Below are 27,734 nucleotides of genomic sequence, written 5' to 3' on the forward strand. Positions count from 1 at the left end.
CTAGAATCTCACTTTACACCAGGAAGTTAGATTATTATGAGGTCTCTTCTTGATGATTGATGCTGAAAGGGGGATCTTTCCACCATGAAAGGAAAAGAAAAATAGAATGTATATTCTTCTTCGACGTGTTCAAGGACAGATTTATTCAATCGAGGAAAAAGAAGGCAAATCACAAAGATTTAAGATACATATTCCACCTGCAAGACATAAATTGTCAACATCACACAAGTAGAGAAATCATCTGTGAACATCGCATTGTATAATTATAAAACTGTTTGCACAAAGGTAAATTGTCCTGTGACATGAAATATTTAAGGTACACTTCAATATTTATCTCTTTCTCTCAATACTTCCAATTGGTCTGATTATATAAGGGGAAGATTTCTGTAACAATACTTCCTAAAGATCTCTTGGTAGGATGGGCTGTTATTCTTTGAACCCAGAGAGCTTATCCCTACTCATGGTGACAGCAGCTGCTGCAACGGAATTCAGCCTGGTCCTACGGCAGCACCAGGACAGACAAGGAACGCAGAGCCTTTGATAGATTGCTGAGGGCACTAAATGCATTTCTTACATGTGAAACCCATGAGCCGAAGGGTTTCTTGAGTGATAATATTTAAGGCATAGTTAATGGTCATTGCCATATTTCTCTCAACTGAAAATAGTGTGGAAGAACAAGGATTTGACCTTCTGTGCACTCATTTTTAATGCTTTTGATTTTGTGTTTAGAAATTTAACAATGACTGGTGGATAGGGCGACTGGTAAAAGAAGGCTGTGAAATCGGATTCATTCCAAGCCCAGTCAAACTAGAAAACATGAGGCTGCAGCATGAACAGAGAGCCAAGCAAGGGAAATTCTACTCCAGGTATGAGACAGATGTCAAGTGTTTGCATAAAACTTAGATTATACCACTATCTGTGTACTGTTGTCTGCTGTATTCTATATCCTTTATTATGTATTAACAAGGAGGCTGGTGATATGGTTTATTGATAGCATCACAAATCTTGCATTTTCCTGCATTTAAAAAACTTCAGTCCAGCACCTGATTTTCACCCTATTTGGGAAAGTGTCAAATTATTATCATTAATGAAAAGAGCTAAGGTCATGGAGTATTAAATTCAGGCTCCAGTGCAGAGGAAAATCTGAAACCTTAATCATTTACTGAAAAATAGTCTGGCACATCATAGCCCTGGTGACTAATCCCACTGTGTGTAGCTGCCTGGTATGGCTGGGAGATGTTTGAGAGATGACAGTCTCAGACATCATCAGGCAGTGGCAGCTCTTGTCATCCGTTAGTTTCATTTTCACCTTAGAAACTCAATTTTCAGTTCTACCCACTGTTAAGCACTTAAAGAGAAGTGAAGTATGAAACAAGTTAAAACTGCCTGTGCAGATGGCAATTAGATGAGTTATGTAAGAAGCTGGGGCTGAATAATCCCTCCTAGGATTCGTGAGGTTGTCTGTCCCTCTCTGAAAGAATCATTAGAAAGGCTTCTCGTAGATGTACTGAATTTTCCATGGAATCGTATGCAGATGGGTCTCAGGACGCAGCATGCCTCTCCCGATGTGAAAGGATGGGACATGGGCAAGGCCTTTCTTAAATACGAATCGCTGGATTTCTCTTTTCTCCATCTTACATCTTATTTGTTTATCTAAGATGCAAATCCCTTTGTCAGTGATAATACTTTACTGTGAGCAAGTATTTTTTTCAAGTGTCAGCAGATGAGTGAAACAGAATATGCTTTGTGGTTTGGAACACCCATCCTCATTAACTGGCTTTTCATAATTGTCAAGTTCATTTAGTTCAGACGGATTCCTCTGTGTTTTGAGACCTCCACCCCAGAATTGACTTTCATTAATTCCTGGGTTATTGAGAGCACTCAGATGGTGAGATGCATTCAGTCATACAAAAGTAGAGGCATGCATAAAAAAGAGCAAGATTGGCTGGGCACGGTGGCTCATGCCTGTAATCCCAGCACTTTGGGAGGCCAAAGCAGGTGGATCGCTTGAGGCCAGGAGTTCGAGACCAGCCTGGCCAATATGGTGAAACCCTGTCTCTACTAAAAATATGAAACTAGCTGGGTGTGGTGGTGCACACCTGTAACCCCAGCTACTTGGGAGCCTGAGGTATGAGAATCACTTCAACTTGGAAGGCGGAAGTTGCAGTGAGCCGAGATCATGTTCCAACCTGGGCGTCAGTGAAACTCTGAAAAAACAAACAAAAAAAGAACCACCTTATATGGAAACATTTTGTTTTAATAGGGTGTAGACATTGCTCCTGTCAACTAGGTAGTATATCGTTTGTTGAGGTTTGAAGTTATCCCAGCTGGGGGGTGTTTTGTTTTTAGTTAGGACAATTCAGCATTTTTCAGAATTTTCTTGTCAAATGACTTGAGAAAGGGGTTCCAAGATGAAATAAATTGAGGATAGTTCTAGGTAATAGAAAGTTACTTTAGGATTTTTTATAGCCTTTTAATGTCATCATGTACACTGTGAATCTCTGGTGGAATGGGAATTTTTTTAAGTATAGTATTTACTAAAATTGCTTTCTCATAAAAACTCCCCTGGTTCATGCCTTAGGAATAGTGTTTTGTAGAATGCATTTTGGAAAATTTGGGATGGATTTTTGCAGAGGCAGGCTTGTGTGTCTTTCTTTGCCTCTTCATATAGAAACTGAGAAATGAGAACAACTTCAAAGGGAGTAGAAATCTTTCCCAAAACTGTTTGAGAAATGTAGTCTCCTGTGTCTCCCAAATGGGCTTGCCTAGGCTAACATTAGTGCTCCACTCATCTTTATAAGGACCTGTGGGAGCAGTGGGTATTAGATCTTACAGGTCACAGATGAGAAAACAGGTTAAGAGAAGTTAGGGAACTTGATCGAGGTCGCAGAGCTAGTAAGCGTCAGAACCAAGATGGTAGCCTGACCTCCACGCTGTACAGACTTCCATGCTGCACTGCAGATTAAGGAGCCAGGTCTTGCCTGGCACAGCAAGCCCAGGACAAATGGTTATTGCCATCTGTTATTATTTACTTTATTAGATATGTTGTTTTGCTCTTGCATTTTTTCCCTTAGGACTCTGAGTTATCCGTATTTGAGGGAATGTAACATCTCAGAACTTACACCAGAGAACTAGATTACCTTTTCTTACAGCCATATATCTTTTCCTTTGATTTTCTTCATTTTATTTTGGCCCAAGATTTTGCCTAAGTATGTGAAAATACTTTTACTTGCTTTCATAGGTTTTTACATTTCTCTTTGTGTGTGTGTGTGTGTGTGTGTGTGCGTGTGTGAGACAGAGCCTCGCTCTGTCACCCAGGCTGGAGTGCAGTGGCGCAGTCTCGACTCACTGCAACCTCCGCCTCCCCAGTTCAAGGGATTCTCCTGCTTCAGCCTCCCAAGTAGCTGGGACTACAGGCATGCGCCACCACGCCCAGCTAATTTTTGTATTTTTAGTAGAGACAGGGTTTCACTGTGTTGACCAGGCTGGTCTCAAACTCCCAAGGTGATCCACCCACCTTGGCCTCGCAGAGTGTTGGGATTACAGGCGTGAGCCACTGTGCCCGGCCTCTCCTAACATTTTAAATGTAGTTTTGTTTTGAGGACATAACCAGAATCTGGCAGTCTTTAAAAACTCTGATACAGAAATTATAAAAATTGACAGAACTCAATGGAAATGGAATTGGGGTACCGTTCAAGAACTTGGCATTTTAATAGAATTAAAAGTCAAGGACAAATCTGCATCCTGGTCATTGTCACCATTTGCAGTATTTGTCACAATTTTACATAAATAATATTTTGGCTGTTACTAAAATTCAAAGGGAATATAAAACCCATGAACTTAAACTGAAATTAGACTTAATACTTCAGGAAAAAAAAAAAACTTCTGGGGAAAAAAATGTTTTGGTCTTGGTAATAGGTCCTTGTATAACTGCCAGAAACTGCTTCTATAGATATCACTTGTCATTAATTTCACATACTGTCTGATGCCCTTATTAAATGTATTTGAGTATCTCTTAAGAACCTTAAAAAGATATACAGCCCTCCTGCTAATTGCCTAATAAAGTTTTTGATGTTTATGCATTAAAATGCTAGAACAGTAGCAATAACATTCAGCCTGTTACTGATACTTTAATAAAACTTTTATTTCCATATTAATATTTACGTAAGTAAATATTGCCCTTTGATGCATAAACACTGTAGCAAATTCTTTCAACTAGACCCTGGCTCGGCCATAATAATAAACATTAGGCAGAGAGATCATTTTGCCCAAATGTAAAATGTTCTTCTTATCTTCATCTGAGAGAGGGGTCATTCAATAACACGTTATTTAGCATGCTGGTAGGCTGGTGAAAAACACAAATGCTGTTGTTCTAATATTAACTCCAATGTTTCTGAGACACTGCAGTATATCTTATATCAAACTTTCGAATTTGGTAGTTCAGAAATGTATGATCTTCAAATTATTCCTAAATTAACCACGTTTCATTCTCCACGTGAGTCACGCTTGAGAAGTATTCTGGGTACTATCTGATGGCTACATCATATCATATTCTGTTTAGTCATGTTTCTTCGGGTGTCTTTTAGTGGTTGGCAAGTTTTCATATGGCTCTGTTGTTCTTTGATAGATTGCTCATAAAAGCGTGAGTGCTTTCAATCTTAGTGTACTATTAATAAAATAAGCCTAAAACAGAGGAGCTGAAACCAAACAAGAAGGAAACATTAATCTTGGGTGTTAGCCTTAAGGTTCTATGCATCGCCTCTGAGGGTCTCTAAAATAAAAAGCAAAATAAATCTGTGCTGTTTCGCTGTCTGTGATCTGGGCAAGTAACTTGGGGACTGCAGAAATTACACTGGTTCTCTTCCATTCTCTCAGGTCCTTTTAAAATTAAACCTTGAATTCGAAATCAGAGACTATCATGTGGCTATTTCAAGTACTCCAGGAATCTCCACTGGGAAATATTGTTTTCCTCCTTAAATGAAAGATAAATTTAAAGTTGAATAAAAACATAATGAATTATGTTTACTGAATAATATAAACGTTTGAGGATGCGAAATAAGTGTCAGATTTAATAGAAATTTTTGCTTTACTCCAGTAAATCGGGAGGAAATTCATCATCCAGTTTGGGTGACATAGTACCTAGTTCCAGAAAATCAACACCTCCATCATCTGGTAAGTAGGTGATAAATGCTGAATAACACATACTGCATTTCATGCTTTCCCCAGCTCTATCCATTTTTGTGAATTTACGTATACACTGAATCATTATGTTAACCCTACAGATGTTAAAAGGGATCAAAAGTGAGCATGCCCTTTTGGAGTTACAAACAATATGGGGAAATGTTTTTTTCTGGCTGGAAAAAGAAGTATGTCAAGTGTTTACTCTACATTGCTGTAGATGATCAAAGTGATTAATGTATTTACCTTTTTTTTTTTTTTTTTGAGACAGAGTCTTACTCTGTTGCCCACGCTGGAGTGCAGTGGCATGATCTCAGCTCACTGCGCCTCTGCCTCCAGGGCTCAAGTGATCCTCCCACCTCCGCTTCCCAAGTAGCTGGGACTAAAGGTGCACACCACCATGCCCAGCTAATTTTTGTATTTTTTGTAGAGATGGAGTTTCACCATGTTGCCCAGGCTGGTCTCGAACTCCTGAGTTCAAGCGATCCACCTGCCTCAGGCTCCCAAAGTGCTGGGTTTACAGGTGTAAGCCACTGCACCCAGCCATATTAACCTTTAATCCCTAGTTCCTGCGATGGTGCTTGTCATGGGCAGTAAACGGGTGAATACTTGCCAACAACCATAGCACAATGTGAGATAGAACCTTAACATTAAACAGAAGGATAAAAACTTTAGAAAGGTAAGGAACAGAGAGTAAAGTGAAGATAGAGGATTGGCCTGTCGTGGGCTCTACCAGAAAAGTTCTGTGGAAGACACAGACAAGAAGTATAGAAAAAAGATGAAAATGTGTGTGGGAACAGTAACTACTGTTTTCTTTCCAAAGCAGTGGGTTCATCCTAATGGTTGCTGGATAAAATAAAGCACACCTACTTAAATTTGAATTTCAGATAAACAATAATTTACTAGTTTAAGTACATATTGCATGGGGCATACTTACGCTAAAAATGTATGGAACATACTTCTACTAAAACATTGTTCTAAATTCAAATTTAACTGCATTTATATTTGCTAAATCTGGGAACTCTCCTATTCTGTGTAGAACATGGAATTTTATATAGACAGGAGACTAATGATTTGAATCGCAAAAAAAAAAAGCACACGATCAGTATCTTAGTTTGCTAAGAGAATTGTAATTGGGAATCAGAGTAAGCCTGTAAAGGTTGACTGCCAGGGTGTTTCAGCAAAATGATACTGTGTGTGATTTCTAGAAAGCTGGAAATGGGAAGAGATTAAAAAACAGAGAGTTGTACAACTATGCAGAAATCAAAGAACTAGTCACACAGTGACTGATGTGCTTTAAGGACAGGATTTCTCTATTACTAATAATCAGCTTCATTCCTGAATGGTGGTGGCCTTTAGAGACCAATCAAGGACTTCTTAGCAAAAACTATAGGATTTTTTTTTTTTTTTTAAGAGAAGGGGTTTCACTATGTTGCCCAGGCTGTTCTTGAAACTCCGGGGTTCAAGCGATCCTCCTCCTCAGCCTCCCAAACTGTTGGGATGACAGGCATGAGCCACCATGCCCAGCCATTGGCAAACTAAGATACTGATCATGGGCTTTTTTTTGCAATTCAAACCATTGTTGTGTTTATATAGAATTCCAAGTTCTACACAGAATATAGGACTTTCAAGTGAGCAAAATCTGAGCACAATAAATGAATTGCTTTAGGAAGCAAATTAATTTCAAAAACTATCTACTTATAACTTGAAGCAAGCAATTCTAAGATGCTCAAAATTAAGTAAAATAGTATGCATGAAATGAAAATGAAAGGCCCTGTAGGTATTATGTGACGCTTATACCTTCCCTTGATAATTAAGGAGCCCCTGAATCCACAGAGGAAGGGAGGCCTATCCTGTTCCTTTTCAAATGTGTGAAGTTGCAGGGATTCCTATATAAACCTTACACTCTTATGTATCTCAAAGATGATTTCAGTGATTTCTAGGGACTGCTACTAGGCTCTTAAAGTGGAAAAAGACTATGTCACCTTGTGATAAAGCAGCAGTTCTGCCTGCAAATGTCAGCCTCACTTCTTTCTATATACCAGAAAAATTCTTCCATTCCCTCCAGCCATATTGTAGCCCTCCAGTGGTTTTGGCAACACAGATGCTCCCCAACTTATGATAGAGTTACACTTCACTAAACCCATCATAAATAGAAAATATTGTAACTCAAAATGTACTTAACACGTGGACAGACCCAGTAAAAAGTCCGACGTCAAACCATCGTAAAGTTCAGACCTTGACTTATGATAAGGTTATGTCCTGAAAAATTTGTAATAAACGTGCACAATCTTAAGTTGAACCAGTGTATGTCAAGGACCGTCTGTATAGTGAAAGGATGTGCTGCATTTTGAAGAACAAGTTAGTATACATGTAAAATAACATTCCATTTTGTAGGCAGATGTTTGACATTACTAAAAGTAAAGTTCCATGAAGAGTGTAATATTTAAAAAGGTGATTTAAATGTTCACCAAGGTTTTGTAGAGATACACCAACTTTCAAGTGACTTTTCTGGTGACTGAGTCACTTGGAGCTATAACCAACTACAAAATGTATAATAAGCATATTAGGACTCTGAGACAATTTTTATATCAATAGCTCAACTGATTTAAAGGAAAACTTCAGAAAGCTCGAAAGAGAAGTTCTCCCAATCCACCTCCAGGCACAACTGCTCCAACTATCAAGTGTGGATGGGTCTGTAATGATCATTTTCATCGTTTCCAAAGGTCCCATCTATTATTCTCCTCACTCATTGCCAGACCAAAGAATATAAGTATCTGCCTAAAGTATATATGCTTGGATGCTGTCAAGAACTTGGAAAATTTCCCACTTGACATCTGGGCATTGGTGTCATAGCCAGTTGCAGAACACATACATCGTACCCACACACACGTGTGTACATATGTGTCAAGCCCTAGCTCTGCTTAACTTGACCCAAACCTTTAACACCAAAACTTAAATTTCAAAAAATTGTTCTGGGTGCCGTGGTCACGCCTGTAATCCCAGCACTTTGGGAGGCTGAGGCATGAGGATCCCTTGAGCCCAGGAGTTCAAGACCAGCCTGGACAATGTAAGTGAGACCCCGTTTCTAAAAAATTAGCTGGGTATGGTGGTGTGCACCTGTAGTCCCAGCTACTTGGGAGGCTGAGGTAGGAGGTTCGCTCGAGTCCAGGAGGTTGAGGCTGCAGTGAGCCATGAGTATGTCACTGCACTCCAGCCTGGGCCACAGAGGGAGACCCTGTCTCAAATAAATAAATAAACAAACAAACAAAAAATGTTCCCAAGGCTCTCTATCACTAATAATAATATATGCATGCTAGTGAGGAAGAATGAGACTTTTCAAATATATGAAAGCAGTTCTTTCCAAGTAAATACTAATGTTTGCTAAAGCATGGAAATATAAATATGAAATTTAAAAAGAGTAACATTTCTCATTAAAAGGAGAACCATCTGAGTCTAATAAAATACATGTAGCTGAACAGATTTGAAAATGCTTCTTAACTGCCTTGGTAAGTTTCTTTAATATGTTTTGAAAGTGACCACGTTTCAGAATTCTACGTATTTCAAAATGAACTCAGATGTTTTTAGACCTGAGTTAACCAAATGTCAGAACTAGTACATTATAGAAAGTTCTCAATTTGGGATTTCCAGCCCTCATGTCCAGATACAAGTAAATTTCAAACCTGACTCAGGCTATGTGTGTGGAAAGCCAAACACCTGGGCAACGTTGCAGCCAAAGATGTATACGTTTCCACTCTTTCTTTGTTTTTTTTTTTTTTTTTGAGATGGAGTCTCACTGTCACCCAGTCTGGAGTGCAGTGGCACAATCTCAGCTCACTGAAACCTCCACCTCCCAGGTTCAAGTGATTCTCCGACCTCAGCATCCCAAGTAGCTGGGATTACAGGCACCGGCCACCACACCTGGCTAATCTTTGTATTGTTAGTAGAGACAGGATTTTACCATGTTGGCCAGGTTGGCCTCGAATTCCTGACTTCAAGTGATCCACCCACCATGGCTTCCCAAACTGCTGGGATTACAGGCATGAGCCACCATGCCCAGCCTCACTCTTACTTTAAAAGACAAAAATACACCTGATGATCACAGCAGGCTAGATTCAATGGGCAAATCACAAAATTCAACTCATGAACTTGACCATCCAAGGGTCCTGTAAATTCTGACATCCAACTGGTTATCTTCATTTCAGAAGAGCCCTCAAAGGGTACTATCCCTTGAATGTGGTCTTTATAAGCCCAATAAAAGATGAGAAAGATAAAACCTGTGGGAATTTATCACCAGCAAGGAAACTCTTGATTTTGGTTAACATGTATTGTAGGAATAATGAATTCCTGACCCAGATTTTGTCCTTCATATCCAGTAAAGCGCTGACAACATGCTGCTTGAGTTGAGATTCAAGGAAAACCATTTCTGAAGAGCTTTCTGAGACTCTTGCCTGGCTTATGCCATTCAATAAGCCCCATAAGGAAACTTTCCTATATGAGCAAAGGATTAGCTATAGGATGGTATAAAAGTCAGTACTGGATAAAGCCCTAGGCACATTTTATGTTTTCTCTACATACCACATGTTAAACCTTTTAGCACATCAGTATGCATAGATGGGGCAAAGAGGAAGACATACTTACTATATTAGGTCTACCTATTTGGAATTAATTCAGTCCATTATTATCTTTTTTTTTTGATAGAAAATCATACCTCCTGCATTATGCAAGCAATAGCTGATTATTTGTAATAGTGTACAAACAATGGCAGGTATTCACTCCATCACAGGTTTCCTACCTCATCAAATGAAAAGGAATAATTAAATAAGAGATCCTAGTTTTCAAAAGGCTGCTTCATTTAATATTCATAACAACTTCAAAACTGAAAAATAATGTAATGCCTGTCAGATGATCTTCCATCCTTTGAAAAGGTTAGAAGAAGCTGCTGTGAGCAGTTCAGCTTGTGTATCCCAGGGAATGGTAGCTGTATTGTAACACCAAGCTGTCTGTTATTTCAAACTGGTAATTTGTTCCTTCCTTCAATTTTGTTAGAGAGCTAACATGTATAATATGGTGCTTTCCTGCAGTGAGAAAATTTTTTTTCTTCTCCTTGACTGATTCTTAACCATAGAATAATTTTCTAGCTAGTCCAGCTCTACGATGTCATCCTGACTCCTGACATCAAGGACATGACCCCATTCAGGATGTCAAGGGAACTGAAAGAGGGCACCCAGATTGAGAAGGGACTTCGCCTGGATGGGCAGTGTGGTATAGGGACGGTTACAGACTCATTTAGGTGGGCAGTGTGCTATACGGAGGGTTATAGACTCACTTACGCAGGAGGAGTAGGTCTGAATCCTGACTGCCGAGTTTTTGCCAAGAACAAGTCCCTTAAATTTTGAGTTTTTTAATCTTAAAAATAAGAGCCTTGAAGTTGATCTTTATTTCCATCTCTGATTCTGCAGTTGATAAAATTCTGTAGCTATTTCGATTGCATGTGGAAGGATTTTGTAAAATTTGAAGTGAGATTATGCATCTTTTTTTCTTGTAACACTTTTTAAGTACTATATTTTCAGGTGGAACAATGGGAAAAGTAAAACATGTCAAGCAACAAAGCTAAACCTTTCATTTTACAGATGAGGAAACCAGTGGCATATCCTCTTGGGTCCTCGTGCCCTTCCACTCTGCCTCTTTTGTTAAACCCAGGGGCTTTGCATAAGTCACCAGAAATCTTCCAATGTCATTTTATTAGACTGATTTCACTCGGATGTCTTGGGACCCAATGTTTTCCCATTAGTCTTCATCAGCCTAAAATCATCTTAATCCTGTCCTTCCTGGAGCCCTCCCTGAATCACTGGCATTGTGTATGACTCCTTTGCATTGACTGGATTGAGAATTTTCCATTCTCTCTTTTTCTCAAATGTCTGTTGCAATTTTAGGGAAACTTTTCACACTGTCCTTATTTTTACACAAAATCTGCAAAAAGAAAAATCTTTTTTTGCACATTGTATTGTTGGTGCAAATGTAATTGCGGTTTCGGACCATGGATTTTAAATGATAACTAGGCCTAAATACATCTTTATTAATCAAACTAGGAAACATTACAATCAACACATTTTTGCCAATGAGAAATAAGTGTGTTTATTCCCGTAGCATAAAACTCCGTGCTTTGGGATTCGGCAAACTCTTGAAAAGCACTTTCTGCATCCTGCTGCTTGTGGAAGAATTTTCTCTGCAAAAAGTTGTCGAGATGCTTGAAGAAATGGTAGTTGGTTGGCGAGAGGTCATGTGAATATGATGGATGAGGCAAAACTTCGTAGCCCAATTCATTCAACTTTTGAAGCGCCAGTTGTGCGATGTGCAGCCAGGCGTTGTCACGGAGAAGAACCGGGCCCTTTCTGTTGACCGACGCCGGCTGCAAGTGTTGCAGTTTTTGGTGCATCTCATCGATCTGCTGAGCATACTTCTCAGATGTGATGTTTTCGCTGGGATTCAGAAAGCTATAGTGGATCACACCGGCAGCAGCCCACCAAACAGTGACCATGACCTTTTTTTTTTTTTTTTTTTTGGTGCAAGTTTGGCTTTGGAGCTTCTCAGTCCAACAGCTGAGCTGGTTGTCAGTGGTTGTCACATAAAATCCAATTTTCGTCCCACGTCACAATCCGACTGAGAAATGGTTCATTGTTGTTGCACAGAATAAGAGAAGATGCTTCCAAACAACAATTTTTTTTTTGCTTGGCTCATGAGGCACCTACTTACTGAGTTTTTTCACCTTTCCAATTTGCTTCAAGTGTAGAACGACCGTAGAATGGTCAATGTTGAATTCTTCAGCAACTTCTCATGTAGTTGTAAGAGAATCAGCTTTGATGATTGTTCTTGAGTAGTCGCTGTCAACTTCCAATGGTCAGCCACTATGCTCCTCATCTTCAAGTCCCTCGTCTCCTTTGCAAAGCTTCGTGAACCACCACCGCACTGTATGTTCATTAGCAGTTCCTGGGCCAAATGCATTGTTGATATTGCAAGTTGTCTCCACTGCTTTACGACCCATTTTGAACTCGAATAAGAAAGTCACTCAAATTCGCTTTTTGTCTGACATCATTTCCATAGTCTAAAATAAACATAAACAGCAAGTATTAAGTCATTAGCAAAAATGCATAAAGCAAGAAATGCGCATTAAAATGATATATAACATAACCACATTTATTTAAGAATGTATTCCAATATCAAATGGCAAATTCCAGCAGTGCAAAAACCGCAATTACTTTTGCATTCACCTATAATAAAGGTTTTCAAAGTAGTTGTTTGTTATCTCAAAGCTGGTTTAAGATATTGTAATGAAGTCAAATGTTCTGTACTGCACTTTTATACAGTTGATACAGAGAAAATCAACGTTATATTTGAAACTACAGATTTAAAATGTTTCTCTGAAAATATTCAAGACATCTAGCATGAAACTGATTCATTCAAGCAAACAGATTATAAGTGTATCTTTCAGTTTCATTAGATTTGATTACCTTGCATTCTTAATGTGCTTTACCTTTAAATTTAATTTTCTTTGAGTGCTGTGTTGAGCACTCATGATAGTTTTTTTTACTATGGTTAGTTTTATTTGCTTTCATTTTATTTTCTTTATAACCTATTTTTCCTCTCCTGTCCACCTGATTTTTGAATTGTTTGTCTGTATATAGCTATAGACATAGATGCTACTGGCTTAGATGCAGAAGAAAATGATATTCCAGCAAACCACCGCTCCCCTAAACCCAGTGCAAACAGTGTAACGTCACCCCACTCCAAAGAGAAAAGAATGCCCTTCTTTAAGAAGGTAACATTAACTTCCAAGCTCCCATTGTCCACCTGCTCAACTGCACTGCGTCACATTTCTAGTCCTGTTGACTGTCTGCGTCCTTTGACAAGCCAATAACGTGCATGCTCTGTTATTTGTTTCTTTTCCATGCTGCTGTAGCTAAGCAGAAGCAGAAATCGGTAAGTTTACATTGACATAAGCTGTGTTTATCCTGCCACTGGCATCATTAGCATTAATTCCCACAGTTGTATTAAATACAATCATTTCTGTCCCAGGCAAAGAACCTATCAACAGCTAATTGAGTTCATGCATTTCAAACCAACTAAATTCAGGGAGTGACCTGTTAAAATATCATTACAGTACTTATCCTTTTTGATGGAATAATATCTACCACCAAGGAAATTTGTTTCAACATTCAGGGATGTCAAACACTGACAGCTCCACATAATGCACCTAAATTGTGCATGCTTATTCTGTCTGTCTTTTCTTTTATCCAGAAATTTAACTTATGATCAAACATATTAAAGCAGTTATTAAATTCTGACTTATGATATCCAGATACATAGCTTGTACTAAAAAAAAAAAAGTATTCAAGTTTTAATTTAGTCAGTATTTAAACTTCTAATCCACTAGGTGCAAAATCTGCAGATGAACAAGACCAGTGGAAAACTGCAGGCTTGTTTTGGCGGTTTACTGTGAGTTTTTCCTATTGTCATATATAAATATTCTCCCGATGTTCTTGCCTTCTCCATCAGTCAGATTTTAGCATCTCACCCTTTGGACAGTGCAGCCAGTGGTCATGCGTAGAGCCTTTGCCATTGGCCATCCAAGATGCTACACAGCGAGGCTCCTTGTCCCCTAAATGGAAACTATAGGATATTCCTGAGCTCTCCTTACTTCAGACAAAGCCTTTTCCTCACCCATTTTGTAGCTTTAAAGCATTATTTTTTAAGGACCACTACCCTCCCCCCAAATTTCCCTTTTTTTCCCCTCTTTTACCCATCAGTTTCCACAGCTACCATGCTGTCTTTTAGAGTCATACTAATGTCTCCAAGTCTGGCAAAACCATGGATATATTCTCACACGCAGATGTGATGTCAAGTCTGTCTATCCTCTGCCCCCAAACTCTCCACATAATGAACACTTTTCCTCTGCAAACAAGTATTTTGGTTTGTGGAGGAACTCAAGTCATTAATGAGGTGTCAGAACAGAACTGTAAAGTTGGCTTTTTTGAATCAATTATGATTATTTTAATAAGGGAAAACTTCAGCACTCCGGGCAAAAATTGCAACACTTGGATTTTTGTGTTAACATAGCCTCAGCTTGATGTTCACCCACAACAGTGGGCCCATTTCTGGGGTCCGATCTTGTTACAGCTAAATCTTGCAGCCAAGTGACTAACAGTGTCCATCAATCAGAAGCTTAGAAAATCGGCATCGCTAAGACATTTGGGCCTTGACGGAGTAGGAATGTGAGCTAAAACCATGTTTGTCAAGATAGGTTTTTGAAGTTTGCTTACCTTTACATTCTAAAACTTTAAAAACTTTTATCACAATTTTTTCACTAAATAATTTGAGCAGGCAGGGCACAATGGCTCACACCTGTAATCCCAGCCCTTTAGGAGGCTGAGGCAGGTGAATCACCTGTGGTCAGGAGTTTGAGACCAGCCTGGCCAACATGGTGAAACCTCATCTCTGCTAAAAATACAAAAAATTAGCCTGGCATGGTGGCAGGCACCTGTAATCCCAGCTACTTGGGAGGCTGTGGCAGAAGAATTGCTTAAACCCGGAAGGCGGAGACTGCAGTGAGCCGAGACCGTGCCACTGCACTCCGGCCTGGGCAACAGAGCTAGATAACTCTGTCTCAAAAAAAAGAAAAAAAAAATCACGCTAAATAGGGTTAACAGGGAAGAGTAGATAAAAATGATGGTGTCATTCTTCATAGGGCACAAAGCACCAATATTCCATCAAATAAGGTAATTTCTGTAGCTACCCTATTGATTAAGAAGCTGATTGATTACCAGCAACGGGTGACCCTTTGCTAGTTGGCAGTTACATATCGAAGGAACCAAAGACCTATCAAACACTGGGCCACTTCAGAATTAAAGTCTTGAGATAAAATTTCTTGGTAGCTGTTACTAAAATGCAGGAAATTTACATTCATAATTTCAACGGTGGAAAAGGTGTTCTTACACCGCATAGTTATAAGGACTTGGCTTCTAAACATTTTCAGTATGATCCCAGGTGATATAAATGAAATAATTTAAGAAATATGCTTATGATGCCTTCGGCACTGGTATTCATTCTTCTTATGTTATTGATAATGTGGTTAACATCAATGTAGAATTCAAAAACAAAACAACAGCCTGAGATTCAATGAGAAGATCGTTTTCTATGTTTTAGGTTGCTTTTAGAGTGGTGCTTGTGTGGTATGTGTGCTATCAATGTATTATGTTTGTCTTGTTTTTTTTTTTCTGTTCAAAACTGTATTCTACCTTGATTGTGTCAATTACAATTAATTCTGGATGCTAGGTGAAATTTTAGGCAGTGAAATTTGACAGCACACTCATGGTAATATTTTTCTCCCCTCTGAATATATAGTCTATGACTACAGGTAGAATCTCAGATGGAAGCTTTTGAATTTGAAATGCTTTTTAATTTCCCCCTGAGGCAATGTGAATTCAAATGAAGCCAGAAAAGTTTGTAATGGGCAATTTTAAGCAACAATAAAATGTTCTTGAGTGACGGGCAGATGCAAAAATGACATTCATATCTGCACATCAGTGTACTGAATTCTTAAAATCGTTTACAGAACATTTTTCTGTTGGTGTGTGTGATTCTCAAGTTATATTTTTTGACACTCCTTAGCCAGAAAGATTCATATAGCAATGATTTGCTTATTGCAGTGTCTAAGGCCATATCACTCCTATGCATTTTTTTAAAAAGTCATTTTTGGGTCAATTTAGTATTTTATGCTATCAAAAGAGCCAATTTTAACATAAACCAATTAGCTGTTACCTAATTTTTGGAAAGATGTTATTTTACCATTTTATTTGAAGCAATTAACCTGAAAAGTGTTGATAGTTTTAGAAATTGCTACAAAATTTAGCTCCTCCCCTCTTGTTAAAAAGAAATAATTTACTGCAGAAAGACGTGATTAGTTATCTGACAGAAAACTACTTTTGAGAATCATATTAGATATGCACATTGATAATGAACCTTTTGAGACCACTATAGCATGGTTGGATATATTATTATACATTAATCACCTTCCCTCAAAGACACATAAACCTTACCTTTGAAGTACCAAGGTACAGAAACCAAAAAATCCAATAGCATTAATCACTAAGCTGTGAGCAGGGATCATGATTACTGTTTACTAAAATAAGCATGCATGCTCATTTAAACTCTCACAATAAAATAGAATTTTGACAGTAGTGAGAGTTACAATATTTTGAGATTAGGTAAAAAGTATTGGTAGTGAGTTATATTTTGAAATGAGGTTTTACACAGGTAAGACAAAAACCGAAGATGCAAAGGTAATGCAATCTTTCTTTCCTCTGTAATTAACCATGTTAGGTCTAATCACTACAACTCTTTAGAAAATTCAGATGCAGCCGAAAAGCAATATTAACTTCTAGTCAAGCCTAAAGCACCTATCTTGCATGAGGCATGTTTCTCTTTGTTCTGTCAACTAGTTTTTGTTCAAAAGCAGCATCTCTTGCTTTAGGAACGAATAGGTCTGTAGCATTTCTTGAGATGAGCAAGAAAACTGTAGACAACAGTAACTTGAAACTTTAGGAAAATGAACCCACCAATCTTTGACTGGGTTTATGTAGAAAAGAGGCAAGTGGGGAAAATAAAATGTCTGGAAAGCCAGTGCCTCATATTACAGAGTTCAGAAAGAGTACCTTATACATAAAATATTTACGTTCTACCTGCCTGTGAAACGTCTAAAAGCCTCTCGTCTCTCTGCAGACGGAGCACACTCCTCCGTACGATGTGGTACCTTCCATGCGACCAGTGGTCCTAGTGGGCCCTTCTCTGAAGGGCTACGAGGTGGGTAGCAGCCTTCCACAGGAAGCTTAACTTGCATGCTGAACTTCTTTGTGATGCTGCCTCCTACTCCCGACCCTCTTTCTGAATTTTACAGCTTAAGGAGCCAATTTAGAGCTTAGAGAGCTCACAGCAGCAAAGCCTGTTGTTCTGCAAACTGTGGTATACACTGCTTCGTCCTTTTTCTGTTTTGTTTACCTGGCTGTTGCTTTGAAGATTTCTGCTAGCTGCAGTGTACTCAGTCCAGGAAATAGTGTCAAATGGAGACCGACTGAAACCACTTGCAATGTTATTTGTCACTAAAACATCATGATAAGTTCAGTTTAATTGTCATTGCATCAGAACTCAGAAGCAGAAAAATGCGGCAATCTCATATTGCCACTCTTTCCAGATGCAAAGCTCAGGTTTTCAAGCGTTCCTAAGAGAAGTAAAATTGTTTTATCATAATTAGTAATTTTTTTTTGGTCATATCTTAATTTATTGCTTGCTCAATTGCAGGTCACAGATATGATGCAAAAAGCGCTGTTTGATTTTTTAAAACACAGATTTGAAGGGCGGTGAGTATTTCAGCATACTGGGTTTTGTGGATTTTGTCTTAAAGATGGCAAAATGCTGGTGGGACAGGCGTGTGATTCCAAGAGAAAACGGCCCTCTGATGTCTATATGATGACAGGAAATAAGTTTCACTCAATTTAATCTGATTCAATCAATATTTATCATATTTGCTTTGTACATCTTTAACCCCTGATGTCTAGTTCCTGTACCTGCATCCATAAGCTGACCTTGGGCAGGACGCCACTGGCCCGTCTCACCCTCAATTCATGGTCAACTGGCCCTCTATTGCTGCCCAGGCATCGCACTAAATATCCCTCTTCCATTCACTTTTCCACTCTTCTAAAAGACTTCTGTGCCATCTCCCCCTCCTTAAACCTCTGATAACCCCTTCTCATCTCACGCTCCCCCAGTGAAATTGCTTCCGTGTCATTGAGAAAATAGAGGCAAACAGAGAACATCCAGGCATTTCTACAACCCCGCCTGTGGAGTTGCATGTTTGCCTGCATGCTCTGCTTTATCTCCAATGACTATGTTCCCAGCAAGAGCCAACCCACCATGTGGGCACTAGATCTCATTCCCCATCCCCTCTCTGCTAGAAGTATCCATACAGAGCCGTAATCATCCTTTGCTCTCTCCTCATGAGTATTTCCTGTTCTAATGGAAACTCCATCACCATGTAAAAATGTTACCTCCTATCACATTGACCACATACTGCTCTAGGTGTCTCATTTTTTTTTTCTTTTCTTTACAGGAAGATTCCTTGAAAGAACTGAGTGTACTGGCTTTCCTTCCACTTTCTTCAGCCTACCCCAGTTATGTTTTCACCCACACCACTCAGCTAAACTAGTCATGTCAAGATCACCCATGACCTTCACATTGCTAAATCCAGGGATAAATTTTCAGCCCTAATCTTACTTGACCATGAGCAGTAGTTGACATGGTGGATTATACCATCCTCTTTGAAATACTTTATTTGCTTGGTTTCTGGAACCACACTTTTCTGGTTTTCCTTCTATCACACTGCTCCTTTGTCTCCTTTGCTGGTACTTCCTCATCAACTGGAAATCTTGGACAGCCCAGGGCTAAGCTCTATGATGTCTTTTACCTACATTTCTTTAGTGATTTCATTCAGCATCAGATTTTTAAATTCCATTCCTTTGCCAGTCTTTCCTCTAAATTCTAGACCCATGTATACAATTGCCTATTCATTATCACTACTAAGATGTCTAATGGACTTTTCAGATGTAACCTCCCCCAAAACTTACTCCTCCCATGGTCTTCCCTATCTCAATTAATAGCTTCTTCGTCTTTCAGTCCCGAGACCCTTCAGCCCAGATCATTTTCCTTGACTGTTCTTTCTCTCTTATATTTCACATGCAAATGCTGTTGTCTGTATCTTCAAAATATATTCAGAATCGAAGCCCTTCTCACACATCCTCTGCCACCATTTTGGTTTGAGACATCTTCATCTCTTCCCTGGATTGGTGCAACAGCCTCCCACCTTGTCTCCTTGCTTCTGTGGTTGTTCCCTTAAAGCCTGTGCTCAGGTTAGCTGCCGCATGACCCTGTTAAGATGTGAGCTAGTGCCCACCACTCCTCTACTCAAAACCATCCAGTGACTTCTTTTTTTCCTCTGAGTGGAAACCAAAGTCCTACAGTGGCCTACATGACCTCCTATGGTCTATTCTTCCACACGCCCTTACCTAGATTTTCTCTTGCTGCTCTTCCCTCGCTCATTCTCACCCTGCCGTACTTACTCCCTTGCTGTTCTTTGAGTGTTCCAGAAAGACAGATTATACAATCACCTCAGGGCTTTGGCACTTTGCGGTTCCTTCTGCTAGGAACACTGTTCCCTCAGATATTCTCCTTGGTATACGTGTGTACATGTATGCACACATACACATGCACACATTTGTTCTATGTCTCTCCTTTCCCTCTGTTTTCTAGTGCTCTTTTATGTATTTCCAGTACTATTTTTGTTTATTGTCATTCTCCCATAATTAGACGATAAACTCCATGAGGGCAGGGTTTGAGAATGTTTTGTGAACTGTTGTATTCTCAGTGCCTGGAGCAGTACTCAACATGAGCAGTGGCCAGATGAATTTTGAATGAACGTCTGCTGCATACTCTCTGCTAGAGAAATGCGGAGATGGTGAAGCCAGTCTCTGCCTATGAAGAGCTCTCGTGGAAATCATAAATTGAAACCTGTAGCAGTAACACTGCATATAAGTAAAAGGGCAACTTGGTTATATGCATGCACAAGGTGCAGGTAGCATAAAGGGAGGCGTAATTAACACCAACTTCAGGACATCCACACCTGGAAGAGTTTTTAAATGGTGCCTAAGATTTGACCAAATGGATTACAGGGAAGAGAAGGGTATGTTCAGCAGATGGTATATCGTGTGTGAAGGCTTTGAGGTATGACACAGCATTATGTGTAAGGCAACTCACACCCAGATCTTAAAGGACATGGGCAAGGAGTGACTGGTAACAAACCCAAGGGTCATATCTAGTGTGTCACGCCAATGGGCTTGGACTTAATCCTTTCTTTCTCCTCCTCTTCCCCCGGTCACTATTCAACTTGCCTCAGTAGGTATTTATTGAGTATATTCTATGTGCCAGGCATTGTGAGGAGCAAAAACAGACAAGGGCCTTGGCTTTGTGGAGCTTAAAGTCTATTGAAAGGCAGTCTTGAATCAAATAATTAATGGGTGCCATCATTGAATGTTAAGCCAACTCCTGAAGCATCAAAGACATGACTAGAGTCCAAAATGGAAACCTCAAAGTTTAAGAGTAGGTTATTACAGGGGACCTGGAACATACAGGGCTAGTATATATTTCTGTATTTTTAACCAGATAAATGCAGTGCTTCTCTTCTTCACATTCCTTTCCTCCTCCCATCCTAACAATGCAACTACAATAGATCAGGAGTCCCCAACCCCCGGGTCACAGATCAGTACTGGTCCATGGCCTGCTAGGGCCACACAGCAGGGGGTGAGTGGCAGGGGAGTGTGCAAAGCTTCCTCTCTATTTACAGTCACTCCTCATCACTCACACATTATTGCCTGAGCTCAGCCTCTTGTCAGATCAGCAGCAGCATTAGATTCTCATAGGAGCACAAACTCTACTGTGAACTCTGCATGCGAGGGATCTAGGTTACATGCTCCTTAGGACAGTCTAATGCCTGGCGTTCTTTCACTGTCTCCCATCAACCCCAGAAGGGACCATCTAGTTGCAGGAAAACAAGCTCAGGGATCCCACTGGTTCTACATTATGGTGAGTTGTATAATCACTTCATTATATAATCCAATGTAATAATAATAGAAAGAAAGTACACAATAAATGTAACATGCCTGAATCATCTCAAAACCATCTCCCCACTCCTACCAAACCGGTCCATGGAAAAGTTGTCTTTAATAAAACTGGTCCCTGGTGCCAAAAAGGTTGGGGACTGCTGAAATAGATAGTATTTGTTGGTTTCAGGATTCTTTTAGATTTCTTACTATAGTACTTTCTTTCTAGACCACACCTACTAGTACAACCATTTCTAATTTATATTGACTTTTGGCAGGGGAGGCAAGGGTAGGAAGGAAACTTTTATAGGAGGACAAGTCTTGTTAGTAAGTGATCAAGCAGGCTGGGCATGGTGGCTCATGCCTGTAATCCCAGCACTTTGGGAGGCCGAGGCGGGTGGATAATGAGGTCAAGTGTTCGAGACCAGCTTCGCCAACATGGTGAAACCTCGTCTCTACTAAAGATACAAAAATTAGCTGGGCGTGTTGGCGGGTGCCTGCAGTCCCAGCTACTCGGAAAGCTGAGGCAGAAGAATTGCTTGAACCCGGGAGGCAGACGTTGCAGTGAGCCGAGATCGTGCCACTGCACTCCAGCCTGGGCAACAGAGTGAGGCTCTGTCTCAAAAAAAAAAAAAAAAAAAAAAAAAAAAAAAAGTGATCAGGCAAAGAACTGAAAGGAGAGAATGAGGAAAACAAAAACTATTGTAAGTTTCAAGGTATGAAAAGACTTTATAATCAAGGTCTTCTAACCAAATATTCCTAATTAGATTTTTTTAATTTTCCATATCTTTAAGAAATATTTTTCAGTTTGTGACAGGAAATAGACCCTTTAGCTTGGACCAAGGCTACTAGGCACTGGCCAAGTATAAAAGGCATACCTCTACTCTGCTCCATTTAGCTTTTGTTTCTTTATCCTTGGCTCTGTCATTTATCACAATTTGGAATTGTCAACATGAGCCTGAACACTAAAAAAAATTCTGCTAACAAAGGCACTGTGTTTTCCATGCCTGAGTCAACCCACTGCCCTTTCCTAAATGCCAAAGATGGGGAAATGGGATGGAATTTCCTGGATTACTACTTGTACTTAAACCTGAGTAAGTTTTGAATTTGGAAGACACATTCCAGCCAGAGAGGGTGGATTTTGGACCCATGTTCGAGTGTATCAGCCACCCAGATTGGTTTTATTTAAGAAACAGATAAACAAAATATATTAAAGTATCTGTTATTTCTAGCCAGAAGTAACTTCTGTATGGTTTAATTAATAGACCTGCCTTGGCTCATCTTGACTTATAGAGCTGGGGTTCTATATTCTAGCCCTGTTCTCCCCAGTTAACAGTCCTCAGAGGAAGAAACGAGTCCATAAGGCAGAATTTAAAAGCCGTGTACAAATTTAACATTTTTACCCATGGCAAGACATCTAGAGTAACTGAATTATTGACTGTCTTTGCTTTTGGCAAGGCAAGACAGCAATGGAGGATGAAAATTCAACAAAAGCATCAGGTGTGTACGTACATATGACATTCTAAAAGGGAAAAATGAATTATTCCTTAATCATCTATTAAATAAGCTAAATTTATTTTTTAAAAACATTTAAGCCCAAGAGGAGAAAATACGAAAGGAAATGTTAGTTATGCAAAAGGTTCTAGGTAGTCAAGAATTCCTTTTTCTTTTCTGAAACCCACTTAAATTCATTTGCAGCAGCCCTAGGGGGTTGTCAGAATCACATTCTGGTTGTTAAGTAGTGCCAGTGTGTCAGATCAAAGAAGAAATAAATCATCCTCCTCCTCCTCCTGTTGTGTGCAATAAAGTAGCCCATTCAAAACTGGATTCACAGTAACCAACTGTGTCATGTAAACAAAGCAATCTTCAGATTCACCTTGTGGGATGGTGACAGGTAAATTAACAAGGAAATTGAGAACAAGAAGGAAAGCTACCTGGGATAAATTCAGGGTTTTGTTTTGTTTTGTTTCCTTCAGTGACTTTCAAAACGTCAGCAATCAGCCCTGAAGTGTTTGGAATGCATACTGAATTGCTACAGGGATAAATATACCATTGCCAGAATCTTCTGTAGGACAATCTTATTAGAAATCAATAATCCTGAGGCTGGGCGCAGTGGCTGTCGCCTGTAATCCCAGCACTTTGGGAGGCTGAGGCAGGCAGATCACTTGAGGCCAGGAGTTTGAGACCAGCCTGGCCAATATGGTGATACCTGTTTCTACTAAAAGTACAAAAATTAGCTGGGCGCAATGGTGGGCACCTGTAATCCCAGCTACTCAGGGGGCTGAGGCAGCAGAATCGCCTGAACCCAGGAGGCGGAGGTTGCAGTGAGCCAAGATCATGCCATTGCATTCTAGCCTGGGTGACAGAGGGAGACTATGTCTTAAAAAAAAAAAAAAATTGAGCAAATAAAAAGTTGTTTATCTCATGGAAACCATGAGGAAAATACACAAGACAAAGTACAGTAGGCTGGGCACAGCAGTTCACACCTGTAATCCCAGCACTTTAGGAGGCTAAGGGAGGAGGACTGCTTGAGCTCAGAAGTTTGAGACCAGCCTGGGCAACATAATGAGGCCCTGTTTCTACTTAAAAAAAAAAAAAAAAAAATTAGCTAGATGTGGTGGCATGCACCTGTAGTCCCAGCTACTCGGGAGGCTGAGCCAGGGGGATCACTTGAGCCTGGGAGGTTGAGGCTGCAGTGAGCTATGATTACTACACCCTTGCACTTCAGCCTGGGTGACAGTGAGATGCTGTCTAAAAAAAAAAAAAAAAAAACACACACACACATTATATGACATAGTTCATTTGACTATTATTTACACAGTTTCAATAAATATTAAATATGGAGCCAGCCAAAATTAATTTGTCTATTTGAATCCCTCTTGGACATTCTAGCCTGCTGCAGTCTAGATCTTTCTTTCTGTGCTGGGTGTCATTCTGGAACATTCCGTGTTATATCCTTGGGGATTCCTTTCACCTTTGTTTTGGGTTGAAGCTCCTGTTTCCCAGATCCCTTGATTTCTTTCAAGCTTTATTGTCATTTTAGTCAAAAACCTTCTCATTTCCCTAGGAAAGGTACATACACGTTTTTTTCAATAGCCTGAATGTTTACAAACCTTTCTGTTTAATTGCTAGTTTAAATGCTTATGGAATTCTGATTGAAATAGTTTTCCCCCCAAATTTTGAAGGCTTTTTGCTCCATTACCTTGTGGCCTCCATTTTTGCTTTGAGAAGTAAAAAACATTCTAGTGCTTTGATTCTAGCCCCTTTGGGACCTGTCTTTTCCCTCTGAAAGCTTATGGGTTTCTCTTTGTCCCCAGTGTTATGAAATTCATAAAAATATGTCTTGGTGTGGATCTTTCAACCCGTGTGCCGGACCCTTTCAATTCAGAAAATCAGATCCTTAATTCTGGAATTAATTATTTTCTTTCCTCTTGTCTTCTTTATTATCTTTTTCTGAACTCCTGTAATTTGGAATTTGAACCTCTTGGGTTATCTCTACTTCTCTTACTTTTCTTCTCCTATCTTCCAACTCTTTTTTGTTTTACCCTTTGGAAATGTTACATTTCTTTTAACCTTTCTTTTGCTTTTTTTCTATTTCTATTATCATGTTACTTCCAAAAGCTCTTATTCTAAGTCTTTAAATGGAAATTTGTTCTAGTCTCATAGATAAAACCATCTTTTAGCTTTTAACTGTGAATAATTGTCATAATTGATTTTTCTGTTTGTTTTGGTCTCTCATGAGGTTTTCTGAAGATGCCTGACAAACTGTCCTGTGCTCAAATTTTAAAATAAGGCATAAAATAATTAATCAGAGGTTCTGTGCTCATAGGCGGAGCTTGTCAACTTTGTGTTTCTGTGTATGGCAATCTAGCTAGATAATTTACACAGGAAACCTCCAATATCATTATCTTTGGGTCCTTACAATTTGGCAGTCAGATTCCCCAGAGAAGAATCTTCCATTCTGACCCCTGGGGATATAAATATAAGCCTGGCTACCAAAACTGTACAGTGAGAAAAAAGGCTGAAGACTCAACATTCAGAATCCTTTCTTTTCCATCCAGTATTCCCTGCTCCTGTTCTGTCTAGGGTCCCCTGGTCAGAGGCCCTCTTGTATTGCCTGCAAGATAACAAATGCAGGGTCTTGTACCACACAGGAAAAGAACTGTCACCTGGCTATTTGATATTGTGAGGGGGCAGTGGAGGGCTGTAACTGAAACAGACTTTTTAAACAAACTTTTCCTTTTCGCCCCACCTTCATTCTCTACCTTCTTTAGAAATATTGTGAGCCTTCAATTTTGCTTCACAGCTTTTTCCTACTGCTGACCTGAATATTCAGCTTTCTGCAGTCTAAGTCATTTGCTATTTCCAGTTCCCAAATTTTGTTGCTCTCATTTCTACCTTATCTAAAATGATACTCCCAATTCAATAATGTCTCTCATAATACCCTGTATGTTCTTTCCACAACAATCATCACCTTTAATTATTTTCCTTTATTATTTATCTCTGCCACTAGACCATTAGCTATCTGAGGGAAGACTGGTTCTTATTTATTTTTCATGACTATCACAGCAATGAACTATGACACAGAAGCTAGGAATATAGGGTCAGGAGTCTGGGTTCAAATCCCAGCTCTCCCACTTAGTTACGTACATACCCTTGGATAAAAAATCTCTCTGTGAGTCTCATTTTTCATCAGCAACAGTGGGATAATAGTAAACGTTTCTCCTACAGCTTTTTGGATCATTTAGTAATTCAAATAAAGTGCTTAGTACTTATCTGACACTTGTAAGCAACAAATAAATGCAATGTAAGGCAGGTGCAGGATAGGGCTGGGCGCGGTGGCTCACACCTATAATCCCAGCACTTTGAAAGGCCGAGGCAGGCGGATCACTTGAGGCCAGGAATTCAAGACCAGCTTCCATAGTGAAACCCCCTCTGTACTGAAAATACAAAAATTAGCCGGGTGTGGTGGCACACACCTGTAGTCCCAGCTACTCCAGAGGCTGAGGCAGGAGAATCACTTGAACCTGAGAGGTGGAGATTGCAGTGAGCCGAGAACGCGCCACTGCATTGCAGCCTGGGCAGCCTGGGCAAGACTCTGTCTCAAAACAAACAAAAAACAAAGTAAGGCAGGTGCAAGATAAAAATGAATAAGTAAAAAAAAAAAAAAAAAAAAAAAAAAAAAAGTAAGTATCCTAACACATATGGTTTGAAAATATGGTTGCTATATATATTTCATACTTAGATGAATTTGGGGCACGCACTTCTATCCCCTTTGATTAGACCAATAACCTTAAGGTCTTCTGTGACTTTTTCCTCCAACAGGATATCCATCACAAGGGTCACCGCTGACATCTCGCTTGCCAAACGCTCGGTATTAAACAATCCCAGTAAGCACGCAATAATAGAAAGATCCAACACAAGGTCAAGCTTAGGTAAGTCTGTGCAATGAGCTTAAGCTTTTTAAACTCTCCTCTCCCGATGTTGATGATGAGAAGACCTAACAAGATGATAATTCCATGTGTCACAGAGTATAGAAAAAACAGGTGTGTGCTGCCAGTCGCTGTTGCTATGGTCTTACTGATTTCATGGTGTGGAAGGATTTGTTATGATAGTTTCAAGTTAAGAATTCCACAGGCTGTCAGCATTAATGTTTTGGTTGTGGTTTGTTTTCACTAACATGAGCTTTCGTGTCTGCAGACTCTAAGATCTCCTGGCTTTGCATCAGTGTTACCATGAGCAAGTTTATTAACCTTTTGAAGCCTCCATTTCCTCATCCTAAAAAAGAAATAAAATAACTACCTCATAGAATCATTGCAAGGATTAAACATGATATGTGCTCAATAAATGATATCCATTATTATCCTAAATATTCCTTAATTCCAGTTATATATCAATAATGAAATCATTCTCAGGAGAGTATAATTTGTGGGTGTGGAAATTAGTAAAGGATGAAGTCAATTCCTGGCTATATTTATTGATAGATATCAATATGTTTGTTTTATTTGTAAAAACAGTGTAGGGAGTTATTGTGTTTACAGAGATGGTATGTGGATACTGCTTATTAACGTATACTGAATTGATCACATTGAGACCCTTCAGCTGCTATTTAATCTTTTTGGTATGTGCTTGGAATTTTAGGTTAATCACTGTTACACATGTTGCTTACTGGATGGTTAGGTGTCTGTTTTTATAAAGTAAACTTTCTGAGAGTTGTGTCAGATCTTTGAACTTAATTTTTCTCTGTTTATAGGTTAGATATACAAATCCTCTGAGAGGCTGGTTTCTAACATAGAAGTTCTTCGTTTACTCTGAAGTATGATTATATAAATAACAGAAAAACTATTATAAATAATAAGCTTTATCTGTTAGCAATGAGCATGATACATTATAGAACTCAGTTTTGTTTCTCACCTAACAACCCTTCGTTGGCAAAACTTCAGTAACAGGTTTAGAAATATATTTGAGGAAAAAATGTAATCATGTGTTTTGCTTATAGCAATTCCTTTTTATGTCCTTATCATCTGTCACAGTTAAAACTCTTTCCACACATCATTTGATGCTCACAAGAATTACTTTTTATTTTGACTTTTTTGAGAGAGGGTCGCACTCTGTTACCCAGGCTGGAGTACAGTGGTGTGGATCATGGCTCACTGCACCTTGACCTCATGGGCTCAATCAAACCTCCCACCTCAGCCTCCTGAGTATCTGGGACTACAGGCACATGCCACTACATTGGGCTAATTTTTTGTAGAGAGGGAGTCTCACTATGTTGCCCAGGCTGGTCTCCAATTCCCAGGCTCAGGCAATCCTCCTGCCTTGGCCTCCTGAAGTGCCAGGACTATAGGTATG

General features: G+C 39.4%; 2 protein-coding genes across 41 annotated transcripts in view; one reads left to right on the forward strand and one right to left on the reverse strand.

The window, feature by feature from the left end:
• CACNB2 (calcium voltage-gated channel auxiliary subunit beta 2) overlaps positions 1–27,734 on the forward strand; it is a 402,064-nt gene that overhangs the window by 359,374 nt on the left and 14,956 nt on the right. For 5 of the 12 annotated variants that reach the window (XM_055354115.2, XM_055354116.2, XM_055354120.2 and 2 more), the window contains 6 exons: positions 730–866; positions 5,096–5,172; positions 12,864–12,997; positions 16,957–17,037; positions 17,533–17,591; positions 26,208–26,317. In XM_055354115.2, coding sequence (XP_055210090.1) covers positions 730–866; positions 5,096–5,172; positions 12,864–12,997; positions 16,957–17,037; positions 17,533–17,591; positions 26,208–26,317 — 598 coding nt within the window. Of the gene's footprint in view, positions 1–729; positions 867–5,095; positions 5,173–12,863; positions 12,998–13,138; positions 13,159–13,612; positions 13,675–16,956; positions 17,038–17,532; positions 17,592–26,207; positions 26,318–27,734 lie in introns of all 12 variants that reach the window. The other 7 variants (XM_055354117.2, XM_055354122.2, XM_055354125.2 and 4 more) reach the window with 2 other exon arrangements.
• NSUN6 (NOP2/Sun RNA methyltransferase 6) overlaps positions 11,238–27,734 on the reverse strand; it is a 141,256-nt gene continuing 124,759 nt past the window's right edge. For 13 of the 29 annotated variants that reach the window (XM_063709939.1, XM_055354135.2, XM_063709942.1 and 10 more), the window contains 2 exons: positions 25,862–25,980; positions 11,238–12,283 (listed from right to left, as the gene is read on the reverse strand). The gene's annotated coding sequence lies outside the window, so the exon portion shown is untranslated. Of the gene's footprint in view, positions 12,284–13,029; positions 13,139–25,861; positions 25,981–27,734 lie in introns of all 29 variants that reach the window. The other 16 variants (XM_055354137.2, XM_055354136.2, XM_063709941.1 and 13 more) reach the window with 2 other exon arrangements.

Source organism: Gorilla gorilla, chromosome 8 (genome assembly GCF_029281585.2).
Source record: "Gorilla gorilla gorilla isolate KB3781 chromosome 8, NHGRI_mGorGor1-v2.1_pri, whole genome shotgun sequence".
Lineage (NCBI taxonomy): Eukaryota > Metazoa > Chordata > Mammalia > Primates > Hominidae > Gorilla > Gorilla gorilla.